Here is a 13,437-nt window from a genome sequence, read left to right as displayed (position 1 = left end):
TTAAGATCTTTGTTGTTTCTGACTTAATATATGTTGAAATATATTACTAGATTTCCTAATAGTGAACTGTCCTTACACTCCTAAAATAACCCTTTTTTTATGTTCTATATTTCTGGATTCTTTTCCTGTATATTAAGGATTTTTGCTTCAGTATTCAGTGTTCTCTTTTTTGTTTACTTTCTCAGGATTTGTTTTGGGTGTGATGCTGGATACATCCAAACAGAAGTACTGTTTTTCCTTCCTTCCATCATTCCTGTCCTTTTCCTTCCCTTTCCCATTCTTTCCTTGTGAGAATATTCAATTCCTTGAGGATTTGAACATGAAAACTCATGGATGCATGTGTCTGGCTGTGGCTGCTTTGACAGCATTCTTCATATCTTCTTTGGTTATGTCCTTCATAAAGTTTCCTACCTTGTGAATTTTTGGCAATCTGTTCTTTCCTAAAATCACTTTTAATTTTCAAATTTAATAGCATATGCTTTTGCATAGTGTGGCCCTAGAACGTGTTTAATTTTTTTGTGTAATTTTCCCTTTTTATTGTTAACTTTTTGTATTTGGGCATTCTCCCTTATTTCTGTATTATGCTGTTGGTTTATCTATTTTACTTTTGTTGTTGTGTTTTTGTTTTAAGGGAAAATACAATCAGATCACCTTTTACATACTAAATTTTGATTGACTACTTCATATGAGCAGTGACTGAGCAACCATTAAAATCTGCCATTGCCTTTTGGTTGTTAATTTTGCCAGTACTTCCTGTATGTTTTCCTGCAGAGTTTTTAGCTTATAAACATTCTTGACAATCCTAGTTTAAGGACTGTATCCATAAACATTATAAAGCATCCCCTCTTGGTTGTAGTTCATATTTTTTTTACTTTAAAGTCTGACTTTATCTCATTATTCTTTTAATCCCTTGCCCTTTTTTTTTGACTGATATATTTTTGCCCATTTTTTTGTACCCTGTCTTTTGTGTATATATTTCCTTTGTAGTTGACATACAGTCGGTTTTAACCTTCTGAAATGTCATTTTATATTTATTATCTTTAATACGTGATATATTTGCCCCATTATTTGTTTGGAAATTATATAATTTGGGGGGGGGCTCTTTTGTGTACATAAAGTGATTCTCTTTATATCTCTAAGTAATTTGCTTAAACTTATTGGTATCATTTTATCAACTTCGTTCTTTTGTTTTTATTTTCTAATTGACACTTTTTGAAATTTTGGCAATGGTCTATTATAGTGTATTCATGAATTCATTTATTCAACAAATATTTACTGATGTACTATTATATGCCCCAGTCATTTTGTTAAATATAGGGATACAGTAGTGAACAAGGTAGACCATTCTCTGCCTTTGTGGAGTTTATATTCTAAAGGATAAAGTAGACAATACAAAAAATAAAAATGATTACAGATTGTATCAAATTCTAGGAGAGAGACAAATGTAGTATGTGCAAGCCAGTAAAGGCATGGGGGATAGAGCTCAGAGAAGACCGCCATGGATGGAGGAGCCATGGAATGAGGTGGAGCCAGCCTTGCAAAGTACTGGAATGGTGCCCATGTGTGTGCTGTTGTGGGGGAAGTGGGGTTCAAGCAGAGAATAGTGAAGGCAAAGGTTGTAGTAAAGACTTTGGTTTTTTTCACAGACTAGTGGTTTTTAATCCTTTATGCATCAGATTCAGTAGGCCTTGAGTAACAAATACTTTGTAACATCTTCTTTGCTCTTATAAAATGAAATTTCAAGATGATACAACCTACTTTTAGACATAATTTCTTAGAAGTCAGTATAATACTGGGACGCCTGGCTGGCTCAGTCGGTAGAGCATGTGACTCTTAACCTCAGGGTTGTGAGCCCCACATTGGGCATAGAGCTTCTTTAAAACAAAACAAAACAAAACAAAAAACTATAATACCCTAACTGTAACAGAAAGGAGAAATAAAAGGAATTGATTTATATTTTATAAAAAATTTATTTCAATATTTTTAATATTTAATCTGTTCAAGCACATATTGGAATATAAAAAGAATATAAATAATATAGTTGTTGACCTTTATGTGTAGAGTCACTATGGGATGCGATGGCTACAGATGGACCAGTACTAATGTCATGATGCAGTAGCAACCTATATACCATGATCAGTGTTTTCCTTAAGCGGTAAAGAACTCTTGGCAAAGGTCTGCAAAATACAAAGTGAAGTTTTTCTGTGACTTGCAAAGGTTAATCATCCTATATTCTCTGTATAATATATCTTGTATGTTGCTAGGAAATCATGTGTATATTAAACCACTATAAAAAGTACTTTATATATGTATATAGAATTTGGTTGTAGGCTCAGTTATCATAAACTGATGTTTTTCATTAATCTTTATACTTTCAAAGAAGGATGGCTGGAGGAAGAAAGGTTTTTCATCAAGGGCGGTATTGATATTTGGAGCTGGGTGATCTTTTTTTTTTTTTGGTGTTAGAATTGTTATTCTGTATTGTAGATGTTTTGTAGAATCCCTGCTGCTTTAGATGTCACTGCCATACCTTTCCTTACAGCGCGACGACTAAAAATGTACCCAGATATTACCAAATGTTCCCCCAGGAGGCAAAACTACTTGTGTTGAGAATTCTGTTGAAGGTACGATTTATGTTTATAAAATAGACAACAGTTAATTAAGATACGTTGTCTTCAAGCTTCTTTTCATGAATTTTTTGATTCAGCACATTCACTGATACAACGGATGTCCAAGTGAATAAGGTTTCTGTTCGTGAGCTCACCTAAGACAGAGGGAAGATTGACATAGGAACTCATATAGTAGCTCTTGCATACTGTCATTGTGATGTTCATACAGTGGTGTAGAGACCCTGGGGGAATGTCATCCACAGGAACTTCAGAGGTGGGACAGTGTTCTTTTAGTTGAAATTGTCAGTATGGCATAAATCACTAATTAAAAAAAAAACTGAGTCTTTGTTAATGGTATAAACAGAGAATGCCCCCTGAAAGTTGATGCATATCGTAATATTTATCTTCCTTACTCTTTTTTCATATTTTACTCAAAATGGTTTGTCCTGATTGTATTGATGAAGATTTTTGTTTTAGCCCAGTAGGTGGCAGTCATGGGTAGAGATGAAATCTTGAATGATGACGCTTTCAGTCATGCTTAAGATTACCCTTCATTTTATCTGTAAATAGAAGCAAATGTCCTAAAATGAGATGTAGCAAACAAGTAAGGAGAGAGTTTATTTGTAGTAATTTAAAAAAATCAAATAGGTAAGTGAACACAGCGTAGCTGAACTTAGGTATATGTCTTATTTCACAAAAGTGTTTCCTTATATCAGGATCGTATTCATTTAGAGGCAGTATAAATGCAGTGGTTAAGAGGATGGTTTGAGTAGTTAACTGTTGGTTTATATCTTAGCTTTGCTCCTTGTTTGCTTAGACAAGATACTTCTGAGATTCCTTATCTATAAAGTAGGAGTAATGGTATCTGTCTTGTCCTTATGAGAATTAAATGAGTTAATATGAAAGTTCTTAGAGCTTGGAACAGAGCCTGGCGCCTAGTAAGAATAGTAGTAACAGTAATATTAGCTATTATTAGTAGAATTAGAAATACCAAATAGTACCAAAATATTAGGTGTTTAAATCTTACCTGATTATTTATTCACATTTCCTTAGCTCTCTGGCTGATTGACTAAGTGGATCTGTAGTTTTGTGTTTTGTTACATAGCAGAGAGCCAGAGCCGGTTTAGCAGTCTGAAGCCACATTTGAGCTGATCTTTTGCGGAAACATAACGTTAATTGGTGTTCCTGGTGACAAGTCCAGTGACAACGCTCATTTTTCTTTCATTGCTGCTATTTTCTTTTCTGCCTGGAAGCTTAAACAATTTAAACTTTATCCTTCCAATATAGGACTTCTCTCAGAAACTCTTCCTAGAGCTCTGGTGCTGTTTTATTTAGTTCATTATTTTTTTAATGGCTAGATGATATTCCATTTTATGGATGTGCTTTAAAACAGTTTTTCCGATGCTCCACAGATGGAAATTTAATTTTTGTTTTCCTATATGCTATTATAAATAATGCTTAATACTTACACATAAATATATGTGCACTTGCCTCATTATTTCCATATTGTAGTTTTCTTGAAACAGAATTGTGAGATCAGAAGGTAAGAGATATTTAAAAAATTTTCTTTTCCTTAAAAAAATTTTTTTTAATGTTATTTATTTTTGAGAGAGAGAGAGAGAGAGAGAGAGAGAGAGAGAGGGAGAGGGAGAGGGAGAGGGAGAGACATGCAGAATCCAAAGCAGGCGCTAGGCTCCAGGCTGACAGCACAGAGCCTGATGCAGAACTCTAACCCACCAACTGTGAGATCATGACCTGAGCCAAAGTCAGACACTCAACTGACTGAGCCACCCAGGCACCCCTAAAAAATTTTCAATACTTTGCCTAATGCCTTTTGTAAAGTTCGCACCAATATTTTGGGACCAAATTACCCCTTCACAGCAGTATATGGAAAAGTATCCATTTCTTTACCCTCACCAGTACCAGATGTTTTTAGTTGTCTTTGCCAGGCTCATAGAAAATAAAGATGATCTTGAATGTATTTTTCTTGCAATGACTTTATAAAATTAAGAAAAACAAGATTATTTCTCTTTGTACCTCTGTCAACTATACATTTTCTGTCCCCCCCATACATTAAAATGTAATTAAATTTCGGATCCTGTGGAATCCTGCCTCTAAAATTTGGCCCTGCTTTCCAGTGTTCATCTTAAGTATTTGTGCAGCTGTGATACATTTATATAGTATATGTAATACTTAAATACTGCAACAGCAGTAAGTTAAGGAAAGGCAGGGATTAATGTAGAAATGTTTTATTGAAAAATAACAAAGATATTGAAGAGTTTTTTTATTCAGGGATTTTCCTCTGAAAATAGCTCAAGCATCACTTTTCTAGCAAAAGAAAGTAGTTAAATTTTGTTTTAATGTACTTTGAATTCCATTGTGCCATTAAAATTTATATTGTATATTCTTTTTGGTGGTACATTAATGTATATATTAGTTTTCTAGACCATTGCTGTTCCTTGTAATAGGTATTATTACCTGTGTAATTGTGTCTGAAGAGGCCTGAAGTATATGAGCTCTGTACAAATCAAGGTAGAACATCACAGTAGTTTGTCTTTCAAAGAACTGAACCTTTACAATGCTGGTAACATAGATGCTTGGTAAAAAGTGAATTGACTGAAATTTACCATTGAGTAAAAGAGGTTTTTCTCATCTACACTTTTATTCTCTTTATCCTTTTTCTTCTACAAGAGAAAAGTATACAGTTTAATTGTTATGCATTTATATTCTGTAATACTTACTCTAAATAAATGAATACAATTTTTACACATTGGTAGCTAGAATTTAACAAGTTATGGGTTAAAACGCCTGAACTACTTTGTGGGTGGCATACTTCCTTCAGCAGTTGTGGTAAATTAGACATATAAAATTCTGGCTTGGTATAGATTTTAAAACAGTATTGTGTGCTTTCTTGGAATTAAAGTGATGTTTTTATTGCTGACTTGGAAGTCTGACCTGAAGCTGTTTTCTTTCACATAATCCTGTAGCGAGCACAGCTAGTTGCATTAATCACATTGTTCATTGCAGAAAAAGTGGATAGTTGGGGACTTCTGGCTTCCACTTAAAATGGAGAAAGCTGGTCAAAGCACTGTTCCACCCCTATAGCAATAATAATAAGCCCTAGACAACTGCAGATTTATACCTGAATCCATCAGAGAGCTTAGGTTCCAGGGCAACCACTTAACCTGAAATCTAAGGAAAGATGGGCACCTCCAAGAAAAGAAGGGATGCAAACACTTGTTTACCTGAGACAGATACAGAATGAACACCAATCAGAAGAATTCAGTTAAACATTTTAATGAATTGCTGCTGGCTTAAATTGGACTGGTGGGAAGATGTAGAATCCTTGGGGGCCGTGAACGCATGGGAATTCACAGCTACTTGCAGGCTCTTTTCCACAGACTTCACTGGATGCTAACAGAAATGATCGAGCCTGGGCGGGGAGGGGACCGTAGATGCTTCAGGAAAGACATGAAGCCCTGTCTTAGTCCTTCCTGCCTCTCTACTGTGTGACCAAAGCCTTAAACTGTGGTTTGAATAGAGCAGAAAGAAAACCTTCCACCCCTAAGGAAGGGGCAGGAATATGTCCTGGGCCCAGAACTTTAGCAGAGAGGGATGGGCAGGAACATTGAGAAAGGCCACAGGCCAGCTACCTAGAACATAGTACTTGGCTACGACCAAGGCTTAATCAGAATTTCAGAGAGCTACCACCCCGTACCAGGCTAAGAGATGTAGAGTAATGGATAACAGTGGAATTCTGTGAGAGTTGCAAGACCTTGGAGGCAGACAGACCATAATGAGATACAGCCTAAACAGAAGACCTAGAACTGCAGATTGAGTAGACGCTGAGAAAAACTTTGGCAAACAAGCTTCTACCCTAAACACAAGGTGTGACTAGAGCAATTTGAAGCCTGTGGTGCGTTATGGGTATCCAGTACACAAGTACTGGAAATTGTTAGACATGGAATTTAAGATAACTATGATTTATATGTTAAGGCTTCTGGTTTTGAAAAGGCAGGCAATGTGTACGGTCAGGTAGGATATTGGGGTGCCTGGGTCGGTTATGTGTCCGACTTTGGCTCAGGTCATGATCTTGCAGTCCATGGGTTTGAGCCCCGTGTCAGGCTCTGTGCTGACAGCTGAGAGCCTGGAGCCTGCTTCGGATTCTGTGTCTCCCCCTTTCTGTGCCCCTTCCCCACTCATGCTGTCTCTCTCCATCTCTCAAAAATGAATAAACGTTAAAAAAAAAAAAAAAGATGAAGTAGGATATTTCAAAGAGGCATGATAAGAAAATCAAATGAAAAGTTTAGAAGTGAAAAACACAGTAACAGACAAAAGAACTCATCAGTAAATTTGGCATAACCAAAGGAAGAATCTGTAAACTTGAACATAGACCCATATGAATTATCTAAACTAAAATACAAACAGAAAACTGAAAAAATAGAACACCCATTAGCTATGAGATAATATCAAGTGGTCTGAATATGTAATTTAAATCTCAGAAGGAAAATAGGACAAAAGAAATAATGGCCAAGGATTTTGAAAAACTAATGATAGACACCAAAGATTGAAGAAGCTCAGAGAATTTAAGGCAAGATAATCCCCCAAAACACATGACAGAAAAACAGCCAGACATTTATATTCAAACTGCTAAAAGTTGAAGATGATGACAAAATACTGATGGGAGTTAGAGGAGGAAGCTCTTTACAGAGGAAAGAATTGTCATTTGAATCTATGGAAACCCGAAGACAATGCAATCACATCTCTAAAGAATCAAAAGGGAAAAAAATTTCAACCTAGAATTCTGTACCCAGCAGGAAGTCTGTCCATGTATTTATTTGTTTGTTTGTTTAAAAGTGTTTTATTTTTGAGAGAGAATGTGTCAAGAGTGCGAGCAGGAGTGGGGGAGGGGGGAGCAGAGAGAGAAGGAGACACAGAGTCTGAAGCTAGCTCCAGGCTCTCAGCTGTCAGCACAGAGCCTGACACAGGGCTTGAACTCACAAGCTGTGATATCATGACCTGACCCAAAGTCTGACGCTTAACCGACTGAGCCCCCCAGGCGCCCCAAAAATGGTCTTTGAAAAATGAAGGAGAACTGGTCTTTCAGAGTAATATTCTGTCAGTATCACAGAAACTGAGATAAGTCATTGTCATTAGACCTGCATTAACATATAATGATTTCTGGTAAGGAAATTACTTTTAAATTACTTTTAAAAATGTCTAATAAAAATTCATTCTTGGGGTGCCTGGGTGGCTCAGTCAGTTAAGCATTCAACTGCACCTCAGGTCACAATCTCACAGTTCATGAGTTCAAGCCCTGTGTTAGGCTCTGTGTGGACAGCTCAGAGCCTGGAGCCTACTCTGGATTCTGTGTCTCCCTCTCTCTCTGCCCCTCCCCTGCTTGTGCTCTGTCTCTTTCTCTCAAAAATAAACAAAAAAAAATTAAAAACATTTTAGTAATTGCTTTGAAAGATAGCTGACTATAAAGCAAAAGTAATAGAAATCCATTTTATGTTTACAGCAAATATAAAAGTAAAGGTTATGACAGCTCAAAGGTCAGAGGGAAGACTATTATAACATCTTTACATTACATGTGAACTGGTATAATTTACTTGCAGCTACACTGGGATTAATTAGACATGTATTATAAATCTTAGGACAACCACTAAAACCATTGTTTTCAAAAAATAAGTAACCACAGTTAAAAATTCTGTATTGTACATTTGAAAGTTAAGAGAGTAGATCTTAAAAGTTGTCATCACAAGGGAAAAAATTGTGTGGTGATGGGTGTTTAATTACTGTGGCAGTCATTTTGCACATATCAAATCATTGTGTTCTATACCTAAACTTAATACAGTTTTAAGTGTCAGTTAAGTACTCAATAAAAAAATGCATAAATAAGGTGCTAATAGCAGATATAAAATGTAATCAGAAAAAATACATTCAGTTTATCTACATGAACACAGAAACAGAAGGAAAAAACAAGGAGTACACGGACAAATAGAAACAGTAAGGTGATAGATTTTATTCCAACCATATTAATAATTATGTTAAATGTAAATCATGTAAATACACGAATTAAGACAGATTTTCATCTGTTTAAATGTCCAAAATCATCTAACATACTTTTCACTGTTAAACTGTTCAAACATAATAATTAAGGCAGATGTAAATTGTCTACAGATGATAATTAAGACAGATTTTGAGATTAGATACAAAAGCAAGACCCTGGTATATGCTGTCTATAAGAAACTCACTTTAAATATGAAGACATGGGTTAAAAGTAAAAAGATGTACTGGTGCAGCCACTGTGGAAAACAGTATGGATGTTCCTCAGAAAGTTAAAAATAGAAATCAGAAAAGACCCCAAATAGCCAAAGCAATCTTGAAAAAGAAAACCAAAGCAGGAGGCATCACAATCCCAGACTTCGAGCTATACTACAAAGCTGTAATCATCAAGACAGTGGTACTAGCACAAGAACAGACACTCAGATCAATGGAATAGAATAGAGAACCCAGAAATGGACCCACAAATATATGGCCAACTCATCTTTGACAAAGCAGGAAAGAGTATCCAATGGAATAAAGACAGTCTCTTCAGTAAGTGGTGCTGGGAAAACTGGACAGCGACATGCAGAAGAATGAACCTGGGCCACTTTCTTACACCATACACAAAAATAAACTCAAAACAGATGAAAGACCTAAATGTGAGACAGGAAGCCATCAAAATCCTTGAGGAGAAAGCAGGCAAAAACCTCTTTGATCTTGGCCGCAGCAACTTCCTACTCAACACGTCTCCTGAGGCAAGGGAAGCAAAAGCAAAAATAAACTACTGGGACCTCATCAAAATAAAAAGCTTCTGCACAGTGAAGGAAACAATCATCAAAACTAAAAGGCAACCAACAGAATGGGAGAAGATTTGCAAATGACATATCAGATAAAGGATCAGATAAATCTATAAAGAACTTATCAAACTCAACACCCAAATAACAAATAACCCAGTGAAGAAGTGGGCAAAAGACACGAATAGATACTTCTCCAAAGAAGACATCCAGATGGCAAACAGACACATGAAAAAATGCTCAACATCACTCATCATCAGGGAAATACAAATCAGAACCACAATGAGATACCACCTCACACCTGTCAGAATGGCTAAAATTAACAACTCAGGCAAGGACACATGTTGGCGAGGATGCAGAGAAAGAGGGTATCTTTTCACTGCTGGTGGGAATGCAAGCTGGTGCAGCCACTCTGGAAAACAATATGGAGGTTCCTCAAAAAGCTAAAAATAGAACTACCCTACGACCCAGCAATTGCACGACTAGGTATTTATCCAAGGGATACAGGTGTGCTCTTTCAAAGGGACACCAGCACCCCCATGTTTACAGCAGCACTACCAACAATAGCCAAAGTATGGAAAGAGCCCAAATGTCCATCGGTGGATGAATGGACAAAGAAGAAGTGGTGTATATATACAATGGAGTGTTACTTGGCAATCAAACAGAGTGAAATCTTGCCATTTGCAACTATGTGGATGGAACTGGAGGGTATTCTGCTCAGTGAAATTAGAGAAAGAAATCATATGACTTCACTCATATGAGGACTTTAAGAGACAAAACAGATGAACAGAAGGGAAGGGAAACAAAAATAATATAAAAAACAGGGAGGGGGACAAAACAGAAGAGATGCATAAATATGGAGAACAAACTGAGGGTTACTGAAGGGGTTGTGGGAGGGGGAATGAGCTAAATGGGTAAGGGGCACTAAGGAATCTACTCCTGAAATCATTGTTGCACTATATGCTAATTTGGATGTAAATTTTAAAAAATAAAAGTAAAAGAAAGAAAGTTAGAACTGTCCTACCATTCAGTTGCACTAGTGGGTGTTTACCCAAAGAGTACAAGAACAGTAACTCAAAGGGAAACCTGCACCCCTATGTTTATAGTAGCATTATTTACAACAGCCAAGATATGGAAGCATCCCAAGTGTCTGTTGATTGATGAATGGATAAAGAAGATGTGGTATAACCCAGGCTGCTCTAGCCCAGGGTGGCCTGTGGACGGCTAGCCTGGCCACAGCTCCAGTTTCTGGGCCAGCTGACCATGCTGGGCAAGCACCAGCACTTCCAGGAACCCAAAGTTGATTACTGCAGAAAATATTTCCTATTTGGCTTCAACATTGTCTTTTGGGCGCTGGGATCTCTGTTCCTGGCCATTGGCTTATGGGCCTGGGTGAGAAGGGAGTTCTTTCCACGGTCTCCATGCTGACAGACCTGGGAGTCCTCCACCCCATGTGGCTGTTTGTAGTGGTTGGAGGTGTCGTGTTGGCACTGGACTTTGCTGGCTGCATTGGGGCTCTCTGGGAGAACACTTAACCCCTCAAGGTTTTCTCCTTGTTTCTCAGCCTTGTCTTCTTCCTGGAGCTGCAAAAAGGATCCGAGCCTTCATACTCAATGACTGGATTTAAGACCAGTTCAATTTCTTCCATCAGCAATACTGTCAAGGATTGTCAGGATGACATTGACCTCCAGAACCTCATTGACTTTGTTCAGGAATATTGGTTTTGCTGCAAAGCCTGAGGGCCTAATGGTTGGAACCTCAGTATCTATTTCAACTGCCCCAACTTGAACCTGTGCCGGGAGCACTGTGGGGTACCCTTCTGCTTTGTCAGGGACCCAGTAGATGTCCTCAACACCCAGTGTGACTATGATTGCTGGCTCAAACTAGGGCTGGAGCAGCAGGACTCCATCCACACCAAAGGCTGCATGGGCCAGTTTGAGAAGTGGCTGCAGGACAACCTGATCATTGTTGCTAGGGTCTTTGTGGGCATTGCCCTCCTCCAGATCTCTGGTATCTTCCTGGCCCAGAACCTTGTGAATGACATCAAGGAGTCAAAGGCCAACTGGTGAGGCTGTGACACTGGGTATGGCCACCCTACTTGCCTACCCAGGGATCACCCCCTGCCACTGTGCCTGTGATGGGCAAGGCTGCAGGTGCTTCTGCTTGGACCTGAGCTTCATATGGAGCTTGAGTGTGGGTGTATTGTGTGCCCATGAGGGAAGCTGTGTGCCTCTGCCTGGGCTGCCTGTCCTGGAGCTGTACGCATGGAGGGTAGGTGTGTTTGTGTGAATGTGTACAGGGAGCCACCATCTCGACTGCTGTTGGGTGGTGGGCTCTCAAGGAACTGGGAAAGGCATAGCTTAAGAGGGTGCAGGCCAGGTGGGGTGGGAGGGGTCTGCCGTGTCCCCACCCAGGCCGGTATACATTTCTGTGCATATGACTCTCTAGGGCAGGCTTTTGGCTTGCTGTTGCCTGGGACACAGCCTCACACAGCTTCAGAGCTGTCTTCTCTACTGGCTGTGACCATGACCCTGCCAGGAGCCCACTTTGGCCTTAGTGTCTCAGACTCCAAAATGTGTCCAAAAATTTTCTCTCCCTGCTTTCAGGATCAAACATGATGATGGCTACGATGGCTACAGACTACTCAAATAAACAAAACCTTGAACTGTCCCCCTCCCCCCCCCCCCCCGCCCAAAGATGTAATATACTTATGTGTGTGTCACACACGCAATATGCAATATTATTCAACCATAAAAAAGAATGAAATCTTTTTAACAACATGGATGGAGCTGGAGAGTATAATGCTAAGCTAAATAAGTAAAAGGAAGACAAGTACCGTATGATTTCACTTGTGGAATTTAAGAAACAAGACAAATGAGCAAAGGGCGGTGGGGTGGGGGAGACAAATTAAGAAACACAGCTATTTACAACAAACTGATGTTTACCAGAGGGGAGGTAGGGTGGTGGGATGGCTTAAATAGGTGATGAGGCTTAAGGGGTGCACTTGTCATGATGACTACCAGGTGATGTATGGAATTGTTGAATCACTGTATTGTACACCTGAAACTAATATACCACTGCATGTTAAGAAAAATAAACTTGTGGAGCACCTGAGTGGCTCACTTGTTAAGTATCTCTTGATTTTGGCGCAGGTCATAATCTTGCAGTTGTGAGATTGAGCCTTCCATTGGGCTCCATGCTGTGTGGAGCCTGCTTGGGATTCTCTCTCTGCCTCTCCCCCAATTGCACATGTGCGCACTCTCAAAAATAAACTAAAAAAACTCAAAAAATTTGTACACATAAAATTCTCTCTCCCTTGAAAAAAGTAAAAGGGTATAAAATGATAGGCCATACAAATACTAATCAAAGGAAAGCTAGAATCAAAGTAGACTTGAGAGCAAATTACCAAGGATAAAGAGGAATATTATGTAACGATTAAGGATTTAATTCTCCAAGAATAAGTCCTAAATATATACCTAACAACAGAGCTTCCAAAGTTACAAATAGATAAAACTGAAAGGAGAAAGACAAATTCACAGTTAAGATTGAAGTCCACAACACTTCTCAGTAATTAAACAAGCAAATGGCAAATTAGTATGGATATGAAAGTCTTAACACTATCAACCAACTTGACCTAATTGACATTTATGAACAGACTATCCAATAAACAGTAGAATACATACACTTTCCAGTGCACTTGAGATAGTCACCAAAACAGATGGTATTCTGAGCCACAAAACCTTAATGAACTTAAAAGAACTGAAAGCATACAGAGGAGGTGCTTGGACCATTATGGAATTATACTGGAAATTAGGGATATATTTGGAAATTCTCCAAACTATTTGGACATTAACACGTTGAAATAATTCATGGTTCAAGGAGGAAATCACAAGGAAAGTGGAAAAAAATGTTGAAATAAATGAAAGAATATAAAAATTCTGGGCTGCAGCTACCGCAGTGGTTAAAGGGAAATATAAAGCATTAAA

The 13,437-nt window shown here is 38.3% G+C and overlaps 1 protein-coding gene and 1 pseudogene across 3 annotated transcripts in view; both read left to right on the top strand.

The window, feature by feature from the left end:
• GTF2E2 (general transcription factor IIE subunit 2) overlaps window positions 1–13,437 on the top strand; it is a 79,005-nt gene that overhangs the window by 57,639 nt on the left and 7,929 nt on the right. Inside the window, exon 7 of one of the 3 annotated variants that reach the window (XM_030312290.1) lies at window positions 2,543–2,624. The exons of the other annotated variants lie outside the window; for them this stretch is intronic. Coding sequence (XP_030168150.1) covers window positions 2,543–2,610 — 68 coding nt within the window. The 3' untranslated portion in view covers window positions 2,611–2,624. The remainder of the gene's footprint in view (window positions 1–2,542; window positions 2,625–13,437) is intronic. 3 annotated transcript variants of the gene reach the window in all.
• LOC115511859 lies at window positions 10,426–12,252 on the top strand (annotated as a pseudogene).

The sequence above is a fragment of the Lynx canadensis genome, chromosome B1, assembly GCF_007474595.2.
Source record: "Lynx canadensis isolate LIC74 chromosome B1, mLynCan4.pri.v2, whole genome shotgun sequence".
Classification (NCBI taxonomy): Eukaryota; Metazoa; Chordata; class Mammalia; order Carnivora; family Felidae; genus Lynx; species Lynx canadensis.
The sequence above is the reverse complement of the archived record's forward strand: the minus strand, read 5'-3'. Positions and strand labels throughout refer to the sequence as shown.